Source organism: Pongo pygmaeus, chromosome 7 (assembly GCF_028885625.2).
Source record: "Pongo pygmaeus isolate AG05252 chromosome 7, NHGRI_mPonPyg2-v2.0_pri, whole genome shotgun sequence".
NCBI classification, from domain to species: Eukaryota; Metazoa; Chordata; class Mammalia; order Primates; family Hominidae; genus Pongo; species Pongo pygmaeus.
In genome coordinates, this window is record NC_072380.2 from 3,121,635 (window position 1) to 3,145,492 (window position 23,858).

The following is a 23,858-nucleotide window of genomic DNA, read 5'->3' on the forward strand; positions in this document are numbered from 1 at the left end:
CATGTCTCCAGATCTCCATGGCAAGGACGATGGGCCCAGCTTGGGAGAACAGTGGAAGCAATGTTGCTGAAAGTGATTCACAGGTCTCCGTTTCATTTAGCCCTAGCAGAATCACTGCCTTGTGCTCGGAGAGACTATGATTGAAAAACACAAAACTAGCAAACTAAGAAACCTGGGAGAAATAGGGGCTCCTATAATAATCCTTCCACAGAGTCTCTCCCCTCCTTGGCCACCACCGTAGCCTCCTACAGATAACCGGGCAGTGATGGACTCCCCAGGCCGTCCCCATCGAGCTGCTCTTCCACGGTCCTCCTCTTTTCTTGTGGAACAGTCACGATGGTCAACTGCGTTTCCCACGTCCAGCGCCTGATTGATTGACCTGCGGGGCCGTCATTGGGACTGTTCATTCCCCGGCCACGCTGACTGTTCGCTCCTACCGCTACTGCCATCCTGGGCACAGATTCTAAAAGCAGAAGCTTTGAATAAAGTGTGTGATCTTCTCCCAGGGCAGTTATTTGTATTTATGGTTGTATTCATTCATTCATTCATTCATTCATTCATCATTCAGCTACTATTTAGTACAGAAATACCCAGCTACTCTGCCCTAGGACATTCACTAAGTACCTAACTTGGTCTACCTAAAGTGAGTGCTGTAGAGAAAATCACAGGTGGGGAGACTCAAATAAATGAACTAAAATACGAAGGAAACCAGGAGGCAGACAGGGAAAGGCGTGAGAGGGGATCAAAAGTTCACAAAGACCATGCATTTCTAAAGAGAGGCCAGAAAAAGCTTCTATAATAGTATACACAACAATTAAATTTATAAATTATTTAAGGTGAATAACCTGAAATGTTAATAACTAGATATTAAAAAAACAACTTATTTATTAACCTGAAAACAATGTAATACATAGTAAAAATGTGTAAAACAATACTATTTCTTGAAAGTTGTTTTATATTTAATTTAAAAGGAGTCATAACCTTTAAAAAGCTTTCAAAATTATCCAGAAGAAACAATAACCATTATTAACTTCCAGAGATAGATTAGAAAAAGTGCCATTATAAATAAAGAGATTGATAATTGAATTAGGGATGCTACATTTCGTACTTCATATGCCTACTATATCATCATTCGGCCAATTTAATTTGCCTTGAAAAGAGTTGCATGGCTCAATTGATTTTTCAAATAAGTTTTCCACTCTCAAAGTTACTCTGCCAAAGCTTTATTTAAATCTGTATGCCACTTTCAATTACAGATACAGTTATGTCAACAGAATAACGCATTTTATTCTGCCTAATTCTTTCCAAGAAGGAAATGAAAAAAATGAACTTTTAGGAACTGGTAATGTTTTCACTTACCATAGCCGATGGGTAATGAGATCCTCCAGGTGCAGTCTAAGTTGTTGGGGTAAGAACCTGGGAAGCCGGGGCTCAGGATCACACCACCCAAGGTGCTCAGCGTCCCTCCACAGGTTGCTGTTAAGTGAACAAGATGTCAGTCCTGCAGGTCCTCACTTTCTCCCTGGAATCTTTGCTCCAACCTGCTTCACTCAACTATGCTGAGAAAGAGCAAGTCTTCGGAGTTAATTCTGCCCCTAATTACAGCACACGACACAATGCTGTGTGCCTTAGTTATTTATGAGCTGTGCTCTCCCTCTTGACAGTGAACTGCTTTAGAATAAAGACCATTTTTCAAGATCCATGTTCTCCTCGTACTCAAAGCCTCCCAGTAAAGATTAGTCCATTTAATGTTTGCATCACAGTCAGGCATCAAATAGACTTCAGTGTATTAGCTGCTATTCATTGACAGGTAGTATTAGTCCCTATTTATTGATTGCTAACTATGTGGTACTTACTGTGCCTAGATAAATACATTGCATAGATTAACTCACATAACAACCCTGAAAGGATTACCATTCCCCTCTTACACTTGAAGAAACCAAGCCTGGAAGAGATTAAGAAATTTCCCTAAAGTGACATGCCTGGTAAACAGTACAACCAGAAGGTCATTCCAGCTGTGTCTGGTTCCAGTACCCAAGTTTCGGCCATGACACATGACTCTCAGATAGCTTTTCAATTTCGGAATGCAGCTAACTGCAACCACTTTCTCCCCAGGAAATCTTATGCTGTGAGAGAGGGTGAAATAAGTTCATGCATCTTGCCGTATCTTGGCGACTCACATGTTTTGCTACTGTATCTGAGGTTTGACTATAAAGAGACCCAACTGATTTTACAACAAATATGCCCAGTGATACAAGATGAAGCATTTGAAATTCCAATCTTTGACCATTTGTAACCTATTAAAATAATTTCTTATATTTCAAAATTAATGCAAATTATGCCACTTCTTTTCAGGAAGCCCAAAGGAAATGGCTTTATTCTAACAATGCTCTCATTATGCAAAATATTTTAAACAAAATATTTTCTGGAAGCCCTCTTTTAGAGGCCCCCTAGGACCTGTGGTGAAGACTTTTTCTTTTTTAATCATCATCAAGACTGAAACACCTTATTTGTAATTTGAGAAATAGCTAAAACTCAAGTCTAGTGAATATGGTGATTGCTCAAGCCAGGGCACCATATTCTGGATTTCAAACATTGTATAAATTGAAAAATGTGAGTTACAAACATTTAAAAGTGTATTTTTGTGGTGTGAGTCATAATTCTGGAAAAGTCTTGGACACCATCAACTGTGTTGCTATTTAAAGTATAACCTCTCAAGGCGACTTCTTTGTGGCAGAGACCAGGCATTTGCAAGGCCAGGCTCCCATCTGCACTTTGTCCATGCAGCTGCTGACTGTGCAGAAGACACACCAGCAAATCTGAGTGGCATGCCTAAATACATTTAGCAGTAATACCCTTTCCCTTAGGGCTTATGTGACCTGCAGTGACAGTAGATATGTATATCCAACTGTCAGAGGTGTTAAACCAGAACAACTCCACCTTGAATAGGAGCTGGATAAAATGAGGCTGAGACCTACTGGGCTGCATTCCCAGATGGTGAAGGCTTTCTAATCACAGGATGAGAGAGGAGGTCAGTGCAAAATACAGGCCATAAATACCTTGCTGACAAAACAGGTTGCAGTAAAGAAACCGGCTAAACCCGCCAAAGCCAAGATGGCCATGAGTGTGACCTCTGGTTGTCCTCACTGCTACACTCCCACCAGCACCAAGACAGTTTACAAAAGTCAGGAAGTTACCCTCTATGGTCTAAAAAGGGGAGGCATGAATAACTCACCCCTTGTTTAGCATATCATCAAGAAACAACCATAAAAATGGGCAACCAGCAGCCCTCAGGGCTGCTCTGTCTATGGAGTAACCATTCTTTTGTTCCTTTACTTTCTTAATAAACTTGCTTTTACTTTACTCTATGCATTCGTCCTGAATTCTTTCTTACACAAGATCCAAGAATCCTCTCCTGGGGTGTGGATCACAACCCCTTTCCTGTAACACAACTACAGGGAAGACATGAATGAAAAAGGCCTAATCAATGACAAAAAAAGGAAAACAACAGAACCAGTAAATGTGGTATTACTAAAAAGTTCCTTTTGATTTTAGCATGATTTTCACACACATGCAGATGGAAATTATAAAATACAAACACTCATACATATCTTCAGCTGAGGACTGAGGCAGCCCTGCAGGAGGGGCTGGCCCAGGACCTCAGCGTAGACAGCATCATCAACACGGATGTCTGTGTCCCACACAGACCAACTCTCTGTGTGATGGGAAACTGATCATGGGCCTGACCACTGGGTTCATCTGTCAAACACGCAACAATCACCTAATTACTTGAGAGCTTAGTTAAAACCACAGTAATCCTTTGTTTTTGCTGTTGTTTATCTAGAAAACTACAAGTCAATAGATAGGCATAAAAACAGAGCTCCCCAAAGATGCATATCCATCTTTTCTTCCTTTGTGACTTTTTTTCAAGACAAAGTCTTGCTCTGTCCCCCAGGCTGGAGTGCAGTGGTGCAATCTCAGCTCACTGCAACCTCCGCCTCCCTGGTTCAAGTGATTCTCCTGCCTCAGCCTCCCGAGTAGCTGGGATTACAGGCGCCCACAACTGCGACTACGCCTGGCTAATTTTTGTATTTTTAGTAGAGATGGGGTTTCACCATATTGGTCAGGCTGGTCTCGAACTCCCGACCTCAGGTGATCCACCTGCCTCGGCCTCCCAAAGTGCGGGGATTACAGGCCTGAACCACCGTGCCCAGCCCTTTGTGACATTTTAAGGCGACTGGGCTTGCCATGTCTTAGATTGGTTCAGTGTCCATCTCTGTGTGGTCATCACGTTGCAGACTGACTTCCTGCCTCCTGCCTGGGAAGCTCCCTCCATGCCAGACCCTTTCTTATAGGTAAATAGCATATTTAGAGTTATTGGTAAATATGGTTTTTGTAAAGGGAAAGGAGTTTATTTTTATAAAATGGCTAGAGACCTTATATTTTACTGGATTTATACATCTTATTTTGTGTGAATTCCTGGTTCTGGGGGGAGAAAGAATATACAGAATTTTTACTGAAGGACACAGACACACCATGCTGAAGAGCTCTGTGGTGCAGTGAGACAGGGAGGTCCTGGGCCACCTGCTGTGACATGAACTTCACCCAGCTGTAGGGCCCTAGAAAACTGCGAGACCATTCTGGGGCTTGTTATAAATACTCAAAATAGTCAATATTGGTTAAGCTCTGAGAACACTGCTTGATATGTTAACCTCTAGAGAAGTGGTTTTATATACACTCTCTTCATTAGTACTTTTATTTTTCAAAATTAGGTCATGGGATTTCCAGGAGCTCTTAAGTAAAATATTATCTCTCTATGGACTTCTCCTCTTAAAATTTCCCAGTTTGGAGTAATCTAAAGCTAACAGCTACAAAAAACCTTTCAATCACTAGAATCCGTCTTTGAGATTTATCATGGGTCATGTGTGAGTTTTTTAAACAATGAAAAAACTTGTATACCCTGTAAAGAATTACAGAAGTTGACGTAACTTAAACAGGTGCTAATATTTACGATGTTAAATAAAAGAGAAAAGCCGATTATATTTTGCAAATATAAGTTAATTCTTTGAATAAAATATCCCATATGTAATACAAAGTGACAGCAAAGGCATATTATTTGATTCAATGCCTGCTTAAAATTGATTTCATTGTGAAGTTTAAAAAATTTCAATTCCTGACTTTAAGGGAAGGCTCTTCATTTAAAAATAAATAGGCAGATTGATGTTCTGTATGAATCAAAGGCAGTTTTAATTTTTTCCTTTTTTAAATTTTTTAATTTTTTCCTTCCAAATCAAGGCTGGGATTTTTTTTTTTTTTTTTTTTTTTTGAGACAGAATCTTGCTCTGTCGCCCAGGCTGGAGTGCAGTGGCGTGATCTCGGCTCACTGCAAGCTCCGCCTCCCAGGTTCACACCATTCTCCCGCCTCAGCCTCCCGAGTAGCTGGGACTACAGATGCTCGCCACCACGCCTGGCTAATTTTTTGTATTTTTAGTAGAGACGGGATTTTACCGTGTTAGCCAGGATGGTCTCGATCTCCTGACCTCGTGATCCACCCGCCTCAGCCTCCCAAAGTGCTGGGATTGCAGGCGTGAGCCACCGCGCCCAGCCAAGGCTGGGATTTTAAACGTCTGTACAAGTTGCTCAATGTTTTTAGCTGACATGTTAATCTAGGCATTTATTTTTACCAAGACATAGCTTTTAAAAAGACACTGGCCACTAAGGTATATTTTTCACTTGTAAGCAAATATAATATAGTGAACATAACATAAACAGGCATTCGCTTAAGTTTTTTGTTTGTTTTACAGGTTTCGTGCAGTTTTATTTTCCTCTGTACACAATTTCATCTGCATCCCATGCAAGGCAGTTAAATTGTGTATTACTAAAAACCATTGAATACCTAAATTTATTTGAGATGTGGAGAAATTAGGCTGTCGGAAGAATGTGTAACAGACAGTAATTACCTTGCTTTACTTGTGGATGCCCACACCACACTATGCGGAAACGAATTCTAAACAGAATGTGAATAGCTCCCAGGACAATTTTAAGGCTATTCTGTGGGCTTTAAAATAGCTAATGTTCATCCATATGGAGTTGACCGCTTTCTCCTGAAACACCATTTGGCCGTATGGCATGCTTGAGGCTGACTGTCTGGAGATAAATGGGTTCTGAGCACACCCCCAGCAATACTTGAGTGTTGGAAGACTGTGGGGAACAATAAAGACAGCACCCCAGAAGTGTGACTGTTATAATGATCCAGGCTGTCTGATACTCATTTACTCCCTAGCCATTCTTTAATTGAAATTCTTGAGTGTCTACCACGTGCTGAACGTACAGAGGTGAGTAGTGCATGTCTCTGTCACCAAAGCCTTTGGGGATTGTAGAAGGGCAAATTAAATAGCAATATCATTACAGCTCTGCAGGAAGTGAAGTCAGGTACATGGTGGCAGCAGCCCAGGGTAGCGATGACTCACTGCACCTGCAAGTGGGAGCCCAGACAGCATTGAGGAGGGGACAGTCTCTCCAGTGCAAAATTCACGAGGGTGCCTAAATCCTCCAATAAATATTTTAATGCAATATTTGGAAAAAATAAAAAGAAAGGCAGAAAATCTATGATGAACAAAATATGAAAATTTTAAATAAAGACAAGATCAGTACTGCCGATGTTTCCTTTTGCCTCTTTCCTGTGATAAAGTTGGAGTATGGCTGAATACGGGAGCTGTAGGTTAGGATCCCATGGAGACGATAATTTAGGAGGGGACTGTGCCATCTTAAAGATGGGGCATTGGAGCTAAGAATCACAGGGAAGGATACACTCAGGTGGAAGGGGTGACAGGAGTGAGAAGTCACTTGGATTTAGGGAGTGAGGGAGAAATTTAAGGTAATACCCAGATTTGTTGTTTAGGCAAAAATAAAAAAAATAAAAAAATAAAAAAAAAAGAGTAGGATACTGCTAATAGCATTCTCAGAGGAAGTAGATCCGGGAGAACAACAATAGGTTTGGAGAAACCAATCAGTTTGTGGGTTGAGGGTAAGGAGTGTTAAGTAACTGACCATCATCCTGCTGAGAGAGTACCTGCAAGGTTGGATGGTTGCCTGAGCTACAGGTAAAGATATCTGAGTTGGGCTACAACAAATAGGTGACGGGTGAAGCTAGGGGCCTGAATGATGGGGAGCAAAGGGCACCCTGACATCACCAACCTTTGTATTGAGGGACTTGTGACCACCACCTGCAATGCCCCTGGAATCATTAAACTCCCATCACATCACCTATGCTAACAGTTTAGGAAGTCTCAAGGCATTAAACACAGGTCTGGAAAGCTTTTTCCTAAGTCAGTCAGCTGATTGTGCCTCCAGGAGCGCATCCACAAGATAGTCACTGGGCTGTTTCCAACATGAAATACTCCATCACTCCATCAGTAATCTGTCATTCTGAATTTTGTTTCTGGGAACTTGTTTTTTCTGAGGCTAAAGGTCTATACAGAAAAGTACTCAGACTTTCAGACCAGCTGCATTCCTTCTTTGCCACAAATTAACAAACTGGCCTTCTGACACGCATGTCATTTTGGTGCAGGGCCTCGAGCGGGCAGTCTTGCCTCTGGTCTGTGCGGGCTGACCCAGACGCACTGAGAAGACGGAGTTGCCGCATCCAGTGGGGAAGGTGCAGGTTAAACTCGTCATTCTGCTCTACTGCATTATGTGCTATTATTATATAACACGTTTTGAAATTAAGAAATTTAGAAGTGCATTCTTTGACCCCAAGAGCAGAGCAGGCATGTTCTTCCCAGTGTGTGCGCAGCAGCAGAGTTACAGAAGGTGCATCCTTACCAATGCAGAGGGGAGACGGATAGTTCCAACGGCGAACGGTCCCTGGCATACAGGAAATGTGGGAACGGCCCTGTTTAAAAGAAAACAAAAGAAAATACATATAACTAAAAACAGAGTATTTAAGGATTAAATGTTTGAGAATATCTGCATTTTTTCCTTTCTTGTTTTAATTATAAATATTTAAAAATTCAAAAATTGTGAAATCTGTTTTTACTAATGATTATTAGTGAGTCCCATTTTGAACCAACATAGAAAAGTATCCATTTTCACCGTGTTTCTTTCTACTAAAAACAAAATCTTGCAATGTCCTTTTGACCAGACCATGATTCAACCCAGCTCCTTTCTTGATACTTAAGAGTATTGAATTGGGCAAAATATGCATTTTTTTTTCATTCGCCAGAATTTACAGCTTTTGGCCTAAGAGGCTGAAAACAATTAGAAAGTACTAGGTGGTGATTAGAAGGCCAAAATGTCAGCAATACAAAGTCTGCTTATGGAGAGGTAGCTTCGGTGGTTGTCTGTGGTTACACGTCACATGACTACCAGGGTTCAGCAAAGCACTGGGTTGTTTCTTTATCACAGAAAAAGGAGACTTCACATTCATTTTCTCACTAGACATCCTCACACATCACATCAACCTGCCTGCAATGAAATTAACCCTCATCACTCAGGGTCTCTTTACCCTGTAAATACATGAATTTTCCACTTTCTACTTTAAAAAATCTGTTCTAGTCTTTCTCACTGAAAAAAAATCAAACAGTAGAGGGTTAAATTCAAAGATGTTTTGTGCTAACATCTCTTTCACAATAAAAGAGAGGTGATCCATGAGACCTCTGTGGGCGGTCTATTTTTATATTTTTCCTGATCGTGACTCGGTGGCCTTATCAGCCAGGTTTGCTTATCTCATAAATTTCCATTTGCCACCCACAATTGGCATAGAGGCAATTGAAAAACAATATTCAATGTATGTTAAATAATTCCAGCCACACTGGGAACGCATCAAACAAGCGTTTGCACTAATGCAGTTATCAATGGCAAACCGATTCCCTAAGCTCTCAAACATTTCATACTCAATCCACCTGCCACAAAACTAACTTTCTCATACCTCTTGATGTTTTTAAAAGTAGTTACAGTAAAGAAGACTATATTTAATTTTAAAGAAGATACTCCAGGTAATTTTGTGCTGCCGGCATTTACACTCTGTATCCCCATTCTCTGACGCATTAAATTATCCTTATAAACTTCCTTCTGAAATAGGGAAAAACATAGAGTTCAAAAGTCTCAAAAAATTTTCATCAGAGACTACCAATAAAATGGTCATTTATTACCAATCTAGGTAATATTCTGCTATTCATTTTGTTATAAACATTTCCGATGAGTGATTCTACCTACAAGTTTTCTAATAAATCAAAACCAGACAGATAGGACCCTGTGCATTTATTTACTAGTTTTTACACCAATGGGAATTTTCTTTTTTATGTTTAAAAAGACCATTAAAACAAGTTGAGAGAAGATGGAAGTCATACATCATTCCAATATTCAGGATTTACTTTCAGCATGTGATGTCATGGCAGGCCCCTGAATCTCACTAGGCATATATATTTATAGGCACTCACGTGTGAACTATGCAAGGAACAATGCTTTTCATGACTAATATGTAATTGATGCATCTGTTGTTCCAAATATATTAATGTGTTAGTAAAATTGTCAGTTGTTAGCAATTAAAAAAAAAATCCAGAATCCTTTTTTGCTCATGTGAATGACAAACAGCAGCTTGCAAACTCAAAGCTTGGCATTGTTTGTAACGAAGAAAAGAAACACAGCTTAGTTTGCATTTGAAAAACAGAGCTAATAAACGGTCTGATTGGACTGTGCAGAAGTACATCCACAGGCCTGTGTCCCTAAGCAGCGTACTCAATAATCCATTATAAGAAATTTCTTTAGTAAAGAATTATTTCTATTTTCTTCTCTGAGAGCTGTCATAATATCACTTGTAAAAGAACGGCAACAGAAACTGCAAAGTCTCACCATCAGGTAGAAAGAAGATGAACATCCATGAGCAAGAGCAAATATTAAAGTTTGGGAATTTGAGGGAGAATGGAGGAAACATGATATTTACCTGATTTCAGGAAATTATAAAGCAAGCCCCGAACAAGGCACAAAAACAGCATGTCAGTATAGATTGAAGTGTCCCTCTAAATGAGATCCTTGAGATATGAAAGATAATTTTTTTTTTCTTTTTTTAAGACAGGGTCTTGCTCTGTCACCTAGGCTGGAGTGCAGTGGTGCAATCTCGGCTCACTGCAACCTCCGCCTCCTGTTTCAAGCGATCCTCCCACCTCAGCATCCCAAATAACTGGGGCTACAGGAATGCGCCACCATGCCCAGCTCATTTTTGTATTTTTTGTAGAGATGGTGTCTTACTGTGTTGCCCAGGCTGGTCTCAAACTCCTGGATTCAAGCAGTCTTCTGACTTTGGAATCCCAAAGTGCTGGGATTACAGGTGTGAGCCACTGCAACCGGCCTAGGATAATTCTTTCTGACATATCAGGTGGATCAGGAACATTGTGTCTTAAAGATTCAGCCTGAATAGCCTAAGTGTGTTTGTTTACAAACTTACTGAGGTAGCCCAACTTTCAGCCCAACAGTTTCCACTACAGAGACTCTCGTTCTGCTGCCCATCTTTTTGCAGAGTTACAATTATTGTGGTACCTACCAAGGTGGTGTTATAACATAAGTTGTAGGTTTGTTCTTATGAAGGTGGCTTTATACATTGATATTGGTTTCTAATAACAGCAACAATAGTTTTCCTTTACTAAGGTGTGTCAGTTATTCCACAGATATTTTCTCTAAGCTGAAAGCATACATCACATGGTACCTATGTCCCATGGTTGATCAGGAGTAGTGAGATTTTGTATATAAAGCAGTTGGTAATGCACCCCTTTAGCATTCAGTATTTGCCAGCCCCTGTTCTTGCTCTTAACTTGATTCAGTGCTACACAATATTTACCCCAATGTACGTGCAGAAATTGAATTCCACACAGTGGTGTTATTTCACTGCTGTAGTGTTGCAACTCTGCATATAAGAACATGGCTAAACAATTTTCCTTTAAAACCTATCAGTTTCAGTGTCATTATAAACATACAGCTAAAATATTCTATTACCTGAATTAACTGAAGAGCTGTAATGTCAATCTATTTATATATTTCTCCTGACTTTAGAATATACATGTTTTGATTATCAATTTTTATTGCTGGCAGGGAGAATTATATAATAATTATGCTAAGTGATGGACACTATTCTGAGAGTGGGCTTACTCATGGTTAAACTAGAAAATATTAATAATAAATAATAAGAGAAAAATGACTACTCTTGCCATACATTAGATTATAAATCATTCATCAAAACTTTCATATAAAAAACTCTTGGCTGGACACGGTAGCCCACACCTGTAATCCCAGCACTTTGGGAGGCCAAGGCAGGTGGATCACCTGAGATCAGGAGTTCGAGACCAGCCTGGCCAACATGGTGAAACCCCATCTCTACTAAAAATATAAAAAGTAGCCGGGTGTGGTGGCAGGTGCCTGTGATCCCAGCTACTTGGGAGGCTGAGGCAGGAGAATAGTTTGAATCTAGGAGGCAGAGCTGGCAGTAAGCCAAGATCGAGATCATGCCACTGCACTCCAGCCTGGGTGACAGAGCGAGACTCCCTCTCAGAAAAAAAAAAAAAAAAACCCTCTTTATATAGAAGATAGTAAAAGTTCATTTAAAAACTTCTACTTAATAGTTTTTAAAACTTACTTAAATGTTTTATTTTGGTGCCTTATCTACCTAGCCCAAAGAGGGCATTAATGATGACTTATACTGAATGATGAGAACAGTTTGCTGAGGAGGACATGCACGTTCAGAAGCAGATTCAATTATTGGCTGCCAGGAGAGGACTTTCAAAGAGACAGTGTTGATATTTTGCCCCAGAATGCTCTGTGCATAGTTATTGGGAACACATATATTTTGAAATAAAACAATTGTGAAAAATAGAATGCTTAGCTTTGAAAGAGTACTTTATCACGTAAAAGCTGTTTCCAAATGGTGACAAAGATGACCAACATGCATGATTTAATATGAATAGTATGGTTCACAAACTGAGTGAGGAAAACCAAATTCGCTTTCTGGGTACAAAGTGAGGGCTTTGGCTTTAAGAGAGCTGCACAAAGATGACCATGTGTGTGTTAATCCTGAGCACTGAGAAGAAGGATACCTGCAGGGTGTACCCGGGCTCGCACTGGAAGGAGAGCACGTCATTCACCATGTACCGATCTCCGATTTTGATGCTGTTGCTGGGGAGGGCTGGTTCTTGGCATGCAGCAAGACCTACAGCTAGAAATGCAAAGACAAATGCTAGAAATTATATGATGTAAACAATATTCTTACCATTTGAATAACCAAAGTTTATTTCTATTGCTCTCCTTCTGTAGAAATGAACAAAGACTTCAACTCTTTCTCTTGTTTTTCTGCCAAGAAGACTTTGAGTGCCTTTAAATCAGAGCTATGAGTTAATTCTTAAAAATTAAATTATCTTATTTTCATTACACAGTGAATCAAGGCTTTGATTTCAATAACAAAATTTGTTACTTCCACATTGAGTATAAAAGATCCCAACTTCAATATACACATATTGTAAAAAGTCTCTTCAAAAATTGTGTTTTTATGATATGTAAAACTCCAGGATATTGCCCTCTTACTTTTGTTTTTCAAGCATACTTAGCAGTCTTTATAAAAAAAAAATTATGTGTGACTCTGGGAATTCTGTTCTTCTACAAAAAAAAATGAGAAAAAATATTTTATATTCAATCTCTCTCTTCTCTTAAAGACAACAAAAAAGGATCTCATGAACAGTCTGTTCTTCATTAAACAGAAACAATATTTACAGAACCTAAAGCTGTAATCCTGCACTTTCCTAGATGAATTGCATTCAATTAAGATACTCATGGATTTTTTTAAAGGCATCATATAATATTGGAACTCAGCCTAAAGTATCAGATAAACTAATTCTAAAACACTGAAACCTCTCTGTATAAATCCTTTATCATAAGAATAAACAAGATATGCAGCTATCATATTTTGTAGAATCAAAAATTGATTTTGGTTTATCAAAAGGTACAAACTTTCCATTATGAGATGAGCAAGTTCTGAGGATCTAAAGTGTACAGCAATGGATGTTGATGGATATATTAATTCCATTTAATTAAAAAATGCATTTGAAATGGTGCAAGGGCTTGTTGAATACGAATAATTTATTCCATTATGCTAACATGTCATGAAGAAATAGTGGAGAAAGGCTTCTCTAGGTAGGCCAGTTTCACATTCTTTATGTGGCCTTGGATTCACACTTTAGTTCTTGTACTTCACACCAACAGGAGTGAACTTATCAGATTACTTAATTGACTGGGACTCTCAGAAAGGAAGCTGGGGTGGAGGAGGTGAGTAGGGCTTTAATCAGAAGCACAAAAAAAAAAAAAAACAACCAGCAGGAGAACAGGTCCACTCAGGGGCAGCCCCATGCTAGTGGTCCCCAGGCACGGACAGGATGCAGCTGCCTGCACTGCCCATGGGGCTGGTCCCCACGCGGGGCTCTGCCCTGAGGCCAGTCGGCATTCTCTGCTTCATCTGCTTCATGCCTGCTCCACGTCTCACCAGACTTCACTTTTGGAAAAAGAAAAAAAAAAAAAAAGCACAAGTGCAAAGATAAAATGATTAAGAACTTCAAAACCAGCGGCCACCAAGCAGGAGACCCAGTGTGACTCACGCAGTGCCCGCTCAGGAAGCAGCTCTGAGTCGAAGCTACAGAGTCAGCACCAAGGTCAAGGGAAACCCTAGGTCATCCCTGCATGGCTGTCACTGTGCCAGACGCATTATACTAACTCCAGTCCCCACCAGACCCTCATAGCCAGGCTCCTTGTGCCTGATATTAAACAAAAGGCAAAGTGAAGTCAGCCTGGCTGCAGAGGTGCACAGGTCGGTGTGTCCGTGTATATGAGCCTGATGTCTTGTGTGTGTTGAGCTAACAGTACATTTCCTCCACTGCCTTGATGTTGGGGCCTGTAAGAGATGTGTTCATCAGTGCCAACCCCAGACCTACTGAGTTGGAGGCAACACCATCCCAAATCCTTCACCAGCTTGCCAAGTGTTTCCCCAAATCTGAGAGGGTGAAATGGAGAGAGAGAAGTGTTTTCATCTTACAGTACTGGGATTGTTCATTTGAGAATCCGATGCTATGGAATCCAGGTCAGAATGGAAAGCAGTGGTACATAAACTAGCCGAGTAATGTCAGGCCACAGAACCCATTGATTCTGTATAGAATGAGTAGGTAGGAGGAGTGCCATGAACTTTTTCTAAGTTGAAATACATTTTTCCTTAAATGTCTGTATTTTTAGAATTATGAAGTACCAAATATATACAATCACTTAGGCCTTTAACTTGTTTTACTAATGTAAGTCTAAAATCTTTTGTTTTAACTTTAGAATATAGATTACTACATTTAAATCCCATCTTTTCTTTCCTACCACATATTAACAAGGTCATCTACCATACATCTCTGAGTTTTTTATTTCCCCCTGAAAAAAATGTATACTTAAAATACAGGTACATTTCTAACTACAGTCAGGAATACTAAAAATCTCCTTTAGGGTGATACTAAGTCATCATCATTCTGCGATACTTCAAGGACACCCCATGTGTCACAGAATGAAGAATATCGATTACAAAAACAGGTTCCAAATATCAAGACAAAATATTTTGAAATGAAAAGTGAAACATTACAATTCATATTGAAGTCCAGTTACTAAACTTGCGTGTTTTACCCATAAGATATGATATGTTTTTATTTATTATATATTGATTTATATGCAGTTATTACATATTGATTTATTGTCATTTTCTCCTTTCTTGAATTCTATTCAATTGATCCTCTGGGGGAAAAAAAACTTGCATTTATATCTGGCATTTAAGGAATTATAATTAATTTATAATTAATTATAAATAAATGAATAAAATAAAAACACACAAAAACACCATTTTGACCGGTGTTTAACATGGCCAGACTCAGGAAGCAGTTCTATGCAGAGCACAATATTTGAAATGTAAAAAGAACCATCTTTTCTTCTTGCTTCGCCAGTGTCACTACACACCCAGTATGTTAGAAGCTAAGAATGCAAAGAGATTAATACCTGGTATGTGTAAGAATATTTTTATCAATATTATTTAAACCTGCTATTATATTAAACGGAGTGACAAAGTGCGTAAGCGATTGATATGATCAGAGCCCAAGTATTTTCCATACTTTGCATTTCTCTCATAAAGATGCACTAATTCGCCTGCAACACTAGGAGTAATTCAATTCACCATGAGAACAGTGTTTTCTTTTTATTTTTTATTTATTTATTTTTTTATTTATTTTTGAGACAGAGCCTCACTCTGTCGCCCAGGCTGGAGTGCAGTGGTGCGATCTCAGCTCACTGCAAGCTCCGCCTCCCAGGTTCACGCCATTCTCCTGCTTCAGCCTCCCGAGTAGCTGGGACTACAGGTGCCCGCCACCACGTCTGGCTAATTTTTTTGTATTTTTAGTAAAGACGGGGTTTCACCATGTTAGCCAGGGTGGTCTTGATCTCCTGACCTCGTGATCCGCCCACCTCAGCCTCCCCAAAGTGCTGGGAGAACAGTGGTTTTTTTGTTGGTAAAGTGCTGGGAGAACAGTGGTTTTTTTGTTGGTAAAGGTGTGTCAGATGCAGGGGCAGATGACAGCTGGGCTTGACAGACAGGACAGTGATGGGGATGTTAAAATAGGGCAAGAGTGGAGCACAGGAGAGCTCTGAGCTTTTTAGGAATGGGGTGAAACCTTTTGAGAGAGAAATCAATGATCTACAGAATGGCTCCGAAACAGAAACACCAGAAAGGAGATGGGGAATGTAGACAATAACATAGAAGACAAGGCAGTGAACCTTCTGACCTTTAGGGGACAGAAGGTCATCTACTGACGAATTTTTGGTACAGAAAAAATTAGACTATTTATATTTATTCACTGTATTAGTCAAAATGTGAAACAAATATGATATGACAGGAGGTAGGCAGGGTGGTGTTTGGTAATAAATATGAACCATGTAGAAGGTAAGCTTGAGTCCATACATGTGTACATATATCTCTTTTTAGATTTTTAAAAAGAATCATGTACTTCTAAAAAAAAGAATTTTAAAAAGAATTATGTATGATACTTCTTATCACATCATCTTTGTTAGGCTGGGCATGGTGACTCATGCCTGTAATCCAGGCACTTTGGGAGGCTGAGGCAGGCAGATCACCTGAGGTCAGGTGTTCAAGACCAGCCTGGCCAACATGGCCCTGAAACCCCATCTCTACTAAAAATGCAAAAAGTAGCCAGGCGTGGTGGTGTGCACCTGTAGTCCCACCTATTCGTGAGGCTGAGGCAGGAGAATCGCTTGAACCTGGGAACCAGAGGTTGCAGTGAGCCGAGGTCACACCACTGCACTCCAGCCTGGGCAACAGGGCGAGACTCCATCTCAAAAAAATAAAATAAAAAATAAAAATAAAAAGAGAATGCTAATCAACAAGTCTCCCTTTCCTGAAGTGTTTTAGAAGAAAGATGTTTGCATTGATTGAAAGCGATCTCTCATGTTATCAAGCCAGGGGTAGCAGTATCACATAAATAATGGGCAAACCTATAGAAAGAGACATTTATAAGTATTGATTTACACACAAAACGTAGGTATCTAGGAAGACATATACAAATAAAAAGAATTATTTATTCTTAAGGTAGACTAAAAAGAAGTTACAAAACATAACTATGATAGGAAAATTCTAGATTAATTTTCCAGAAGCAGAGATATCTGGGAAAAAGTAAGCTGTCATATTGTTTAGCAAAATTTTCAAGAGAAATAATTTCTACTTCTTTCAAATCATACCATACATATCCTTTATAACATAAACGATAATATATCATATGGGATGAAGCAATGTTTCTTTAAAAGGTGGTTCACAGGGCCGGGCATGGTGGCTCACGCCTGTAATCCCAGCACTTTGGGAGGCCAAGGCAGGTGGATCACGAGGTCAAGAGTTCCAGAGCAGCCTGGCCAACAGGGTGAAACCCCGTCTCTACTAAGAATACAAAAATTAGCCAGGCGTGGTGGCATGTGCCTGTAATCCCAGCTACTTGGGAGGCTGAGGCAGGAGAATTGCTTGAACCCAGAAGGTGGAGGTTGCAGTAAGCTGAGATCGCACACTGCACTCCCGCCTGGGTGACAGAGCAAGACTCCATCTTGGAAAGAAAAAAAAAAAAAAAAAAAAGGTGGTTCACAAACTATTAGGTTGGCTATCACTTTTAATGGCAAAAACCACAATTATTTTTGTGACGACCTAATACATGACTATCAATGCCCAGGTGCCCTGATTAAATGTGAAGACAACATAAATGTAATTCTTGTGCAATCTAAACATTTAAAAACACTTAAACAAGAAAGAACAAAACACAGGCAGTGGGAAAGGAGGCGGGTCTTATGTACCGTAGTGTTTTATACAATATTAGCCACTGATACATTTTGTGGGCAATTCCAATGTTAAAATTTGGACATTTACAAATATGCTTCTATGTAAAATTGCAACTAGATGTAGAATGTAGCAAGAGAAGTTTTTAAACCCCATGAATCTAACCTATGAAAGCAAAGAATCTAAAACACAGCCGTTAAGAAGATGAGTGTCCTAATTTGACCAAAAATAGTTTAATGGCTTCACCTACTACGATCATAAAATGTGAGCATTAAGAATCAGAATATAACAATCAGCCTCATCAGGTCCCTGGAATTTATTGTAGCCGTTTTTCTAAATCCATCAGGCAAAATTCTGAGAAGAATTTGCTTAAATCTTCCAAATGAAAATGATTTTAGAACACATGAGAAACATGCAATTTTAATCAAATACTTAAAACAGGACAAATGGGACTTTTGTAGATATTATGAACTGAAATGACCTTGGGCAATTTTTCTCAATTGTGCAAGACTGGCAGAGTGTAAGGTTTTCAAACATCACAATTAGAAAAAAAAAAAAAGATATTTCAAACTAGAGAGCACAAAACAAAAAAGTTGATAAGCAGAGAGTTAGGGAAGCAGACCCAAGTGAAGAGATTAATAGAGGAGTAGCATGAAACAGGGTCAAGAAATCAAAATATAGGCACATACAGACACCTGAGTATTCAACACCCAGGTAGACCATGAACACTATGTGGAACATAAGTGGTTATTTTCTAATTTTGAAAAGAAAACAACTTGTTGGCTGTAGTGTTTATTGTAATTAACTAAATAATTATTCTTTGGCACACCACACACAGATGAAAATTCCTTTTTCTAGATGCATGTAGGTATGGTACACCCTAACACAGAGGTGCTGCTGATTATTTTTGTAAACTCTTAATTCGAAAAATTGCATTGAAGTTGAGATAATGTGCTGGAACATGGGTGAAGAAAGAAATCAAGTCACCCAAGGAGACATCATGTGAGCCTGACAATGGAGGAAGTAAATGTCAAATGCCATGATTATAGACAACTATAAATGTGTACCTCTGCACCCAGACTTCTATGCCACAGTGTGTAAGGAGTCAGTAAGTCTTCATCACACACACACACACACACACACACACACAAATATATATATATAGGGAAAACGCCATTAATAACATAGTACCTTATGAAAAGAAAAGATACTACTGTTTTATTTATCATCTGGGAAGTTTAGATTGTAGAGGTAAAAAGATTTTGTCTCATCTGTAAACTGTTGGCGGGTTTGACATATATCATAAATGCTATTTCTATTATTTCCACTTGTTACATCCTGCAGTCTCTTCAAAGCATAAAGGAGTGTGTGTCTGGTGACAAGGTAAGTGACAAAATACCTTCGGGGGAAGTAAAATGTTCTCTCTCTCTCTCTCAGGGGCTCACAAATTATATTAGCATTTTACTGGTGCAGAGAAACTACAGTGATGAACTCTCATCAAGTTTATTTAATACATGGTTTCCAAAATTTCTCTGGTCACAGGACTATTTTGGTCTAGGTACCACCCACCAACAACCTGGACCAGCATCCTCATTCATGGGCAGATGTTAAGTAATGTATTCAAGGTCATAAACCAGGAAATGACATAGCCTCTCTATTACACGTGGGTAGGAATCATGCATCTCAGTGAATTACAGACTCCACCCCAAACAGTACAGCCTTGTTTACATGCTAGGAGAAACCACAGGGGAAAAGTTTCAGGACTTTGGATTTGGCATTGATTGTTTGATATGAGACCACAGTCACAGGCAACAAAAGCAAAAATATACAAATGTGACTACATCAAACATGAAAAAGAAAACAATGGAGTGAAAAGTCTACATTCTGCTGCTAAGTGAAATAAGCCAGTCATAAAAAAAGACAAATATTGTATGATTCCACTCGTATAAACTATCTCTAGTAGTCGACATCATAGGAAAAAAAAGTGGAAAAGTGATTGCCTAGGGCTAGGGGTAGCAGATAGAAAGAATTAGCGTTTAATGAGTGTAGAGTTTTGCAAGATGTGAACATTGTAGAGATTGGCTACAAAACAATGTGTATATACTTAATACCACTGAACTGTACACTTAACAATAGTTAACATGATGTCATGTTGTTTATATTTTTATCACAATAAAAAGGACTGGGGAGCCCACGGAGTCTAGAGCTAGAAATATAGCACAAGTTTGATCAAGGCACCTGTGAGCTAGAAATATAGCACAAGTTTGAACAAGGCACCTGTGAGATATGGCACGGTTTCTTTTCAAACAGCCTGCTCAGCTTCTTATTCTCTAATTCCAAGTACCCCCCACTTTCTTCTCCTTTTTTCTTTCTGGTTTCGCTACATGCCCAGACATGCCACAGCCCCAGCTCACATTCCTTTCCTTATGTGAGAATGGGCTGGCTCTCTAGTCCTCTGTGGATGACCCCTTCCTCCTCTCCCCTCTCTCCCATCACACGCCCACCTCATCTAAGAAAGTTTAAATGTTTAGCCAATTGAGTCTAAATTGTGCGGTCCGACCCCAGCCAATGGGGAAAGGACACAGGTGCAGGAGTCGCATTAGGAATAAAAGCTTCTACTCTCCTTTGTTTGGGGTGCTGCTGTGGCAGCCAGCCCTGCTAGAAGCACCCTTCTGCGCAAAAGTAAATTTGCTTTGCTGAGAAATCCTTTGTTTGAGTGCTCGTTTTTCTTTACGACTCTGAATTTTATTTCTTTTTTTTTAAATTTTTTTTTGAGACGGAGTCTTGCTCTGTTGCCCAGGCTGGAGTGCAGTGGTGTGATCTCGGCTCGCTGCAAGCTCCACCTCCCGGGTTCTCACCATTCTCCTGCCTCAGCCTCCAGAGTAGCTGGGACTACAGGCGCCCGCCACCATGCCCGGCTAATTGTTTTGTATTTTCAGTAGAGACGGGGTTTCACTGTGTTAGCCAGGATGGTCTCGATCTCCTGACCTTGTGATCCGCCTGCCTCAGCCTCTCAAAGTGCTGGGATTACAGGCCTGAGCCACCACGCCCGGCCCGAGCTTTATTTCTAACAGCACCTCTAATTTGTGCTTTACCCTCCCATAGCACAGACTATGCATTTTAAGTCTTTTGTTTACAGCTCTCTCATTCTTTAGCATGAGCTCCTAAAGATTGATCTTGAATGGCCATTGTGAATTTAATTTTCAATTAATCCATGGATCATGCACAACTGTAGGAAATACAAAGCAGTTCATAAACATGTGAAGATCAAAAATTGTTCACACTTTAAAATAGTAAACTATGTAAGTTTTTCTTTAAAATGGACTATTGAAAACAAGATATAGTCACAGAATCTATCCCTGATTTCTTTAAAGCATTTTCCCACTGATTGGATATTATTACCTAATAATTAAATCACATGAAAACAAACGAGTCAACACACTTGGGTGATGAACTAGTTGCCACATGACTTAGAAATGCTGTAATAAAGCAGGCACACAATGTTGAACCACTGAAGGATTTTTAGCAGGATATAATTAATGATCTGATCAAAGTGACATTTTGGAATAAATCTGAGCATGGTGTTGTGTTGAAAAAAGTCAAGGACAGAAAGATCACTTGAAATTTATGATTATAGTTCATGAGAATGACAAGATTTGGGGAAACAGATATTTTAAAATGAGAAATAAACAAGTGCCCTAACCAGATAGTGTTAAAAAGGCTTGAATGCCAATTACAGATCCCTTATAAAGTATCGCATGACTTCCTGGTGAACTGTGATAGAAGGCCATTGGGAAAGAAAGCTTTTACTTCATTTTTACTTATTCAACAGGAAGTAAAGAATAGACAACCTGGTGACAGAAAGTGGGGGGACTCCAAGCAGCCCAGCCTGATTTCCACTTCAAACACTATTTCCCTTTTTAACACTCAAAACTTTACTCACCACCCATCTCAACCCCACTTACATGTCTCAAGTCCACTCCCCTGTGTCTAGAGCCTTGATCAAAAGTATGACAGGACTGAGGTTTTCATAAATGATTAGTTGGTGGTTGGCTAAGTCACAGAGCCACTAGTCATTACTTATTCCATGTCTAGAGTCTTTATTCCCTAGTTACTTACCATGAAACATTTGCAAGACCTACTGTAGAATAGAGAATTCTTTCAAGTTTTAACATCCAAGACATAAATTTGGTAGAAAAACATCATTAATTCTAAAGCTAGTAAGAATATCCTGAAACCAAAGGAATGATTTAAAAAAATAGAATAATCATAATTTTCAAGTGAGCACAACTTGTCAATGAGACAATATACTTCTGTATCTAGGTCTCTATTGAAATATATTATCTGTAGTATCATCTTTTAGATTTATCCATTATTTGGGAATACAGGATATATGTGTGCTCAGATAATGCCAGTTTAATACTTGTTAAATATTTTGCATCCTGTGTCTCTATATTTGGGCTCAGAAACCCACTGTGACTAAACAATTTTCCCTTTCTGTAGAACACTTCTGTTTCCAAAGGCTAGACTTAACTAAATCATATTATATTTAATGAAAGTAAACTCACTTAAAAACTAAAGGATCTACAAAATCCTGAGAGTTCCCTTATGCAGTAAATTGAGCTCCTTGCCTGTCTCAGAACTATGTAGAATCAATGACTTCCAATTATTCTTAGAATAAATCCTGGGCTACAACCTACTGCACACTCTGGCTCTTGGCCCCTTTTTCAACCTTCTTTCCTTTTCTTCCTTTTCTGACTGCTTACAGCCCTTCCTTGTTCTACATTTTTGTTTGTTTTGTTTCACAAATGTGCTGGCTTCTTTTCCACCTGGGGTCTCTGTATTGATATTTTACTTTGACTACAGCATTTTTTTCCTAAGTGTTTTTATGGCTGACTACTGCTCATTTTTTTCTAGGGATACTTTTAATCTGAGGTACTGCTGTCATCTGCACCTCAGAACCCTGCCAATTTGCTTCAAGGTGCTTATCATAACCTATAACCAGATTTAGGTGTTTTCTTTCTAATTGTGCCCCCACCTCAAGAATTTAAATTTGAAATTAGCAGAGACCACATTGATCTTGTTGTCTGGTTGTGACTCTACTTACAGAGTCAAGAGGGCACGGCGGGACATGTGAGTGGAGTGTGCATAATTGGTGGTGCACGTAAGGAAACTACAGGACACTTAAGGGGGACAGGGAAGGGGAATGGAGAAAGAATCACCCTCAGGCGAGATGGGAGGAAGGCCCACGTGCACTCTGTGAAGGTCATTCCTAATGAAAAACAAACCAAACACCGTCTCCCATGAGGCACAAGGGCAGATGAATCCAATGGCAATTGTCAATTTCCAATGAAACCCTTTCCCACACGGGCAACATTCTAAAACAACAGTGGAATGAGAAGCGGCAACATTTATTTCATGATTGTGATTTTCTGAAGCAATAACCAGGAGGTCCGCTCGTAAGTATGCGACGTTACTGATAGGACCTGCCTCTTAAATAACTGAGGTAATCGTAAGTGGCTGTCCCAAGAAGTGATTGTAGGATAAGTCCACCCCTGCCCCCGCCTTGTCAAATACATTAGAACTTGAAACTCCAAAGACTTGCGGAGGACAACCTGATTTCAATCACTTTATTTAGGAAGGAAGTCAACTGAAGCACCATGTGATTACGTAATTTATTTTGCACCTGTCCCTTACATTGAGTAATTGTTAAAATGCCAAAATATCACCGGTAGGAGTAAAGTTTTAATCTGTTATTAGTTTTTTGTGTTACACTCAACACACAAATAAATATTGAATGCCTAAAATAATATTGTAGAAGTGACTTCACATTCCCAGAAGAGGCTCTGGAATTCTCTGTGATGTAAGACAGAAGCCAGAATTTACATTGTTTTAGATATTTCCATGGTCCTTGATGCACTTAGAATAGTAGGGATGAGAGAGATATGAATAATCATTGATTGATGTTAATGAAAGCAATTTTAATAGGACACAGGAATGCATTCTTTCTGGCCAAACTGTGAAGTTGAAGGTGGGTCTTAGGAAAATTTTTTGAAATGAATATGTGGAAAAAGATCTTATGGAGTGATTAACATAGAAATAAATGCAGTAAGTGTCTTAACATGAGGCAATTAAGATTACTTATTACACTATTGGATGAATGCTGGTTTATATGGTGCTTCCTCTGTTGGAGGTAGTAAGCTCTCATCTCAGTGCACAGAATGACGTCTTTGTAAACACACTCGCTATATTGGAGTTCTGCTTTCTCTATCTATCACGTTTCCTGTGATGTTACTCATGTTCACCAAAATTCAAATTAAGAACTCTCCTCAGTAGTGTTAATGTAATATTAAAGTGCCATTAAAGCATGTATTAATCATTTCAATGTGCTTATAAGGATTATTGTAATTATAGGGGGCTAATCCAAGTGATCTATACTCAATTATGGCAACGTCCTGCTAAAAATGTTTAGTATGTT

At 39.3% G+C, this 23,858-nt stretch overlaps 1 protein-coding gene across 1 annotated transcript in view; it reads right to left on the bottom strand.

Annotated features, from left to right (window-relative positions):
- CSMD1 (CUB and Sushi multiple domains 1) overlaps positions 1-23,858 on the bottom strand; it is a 2,090,911-nt gene that overhangs the window by 209,240 nt on the left and 1,857,813 nt on the right. The window contains exons 38-40 of the mRNA XM_054498773.1: positions 12,084-12,202; positions 7,825-7,894; positions 1,360-1,476 (exon numbers count right to left, since the gene is read on the bottom strand). Coding sequence (XP_054354748.1) covers positions 1,360-1,476; positions 7,825-7,894; positions 12,084-12,202 — 306 coding nt within the window. The remainder of the gene's footprint in view (positions 1-1,359; positions 1,477-7,824; positions 7,895-12,083; positions 12,203-23,858) is intronic.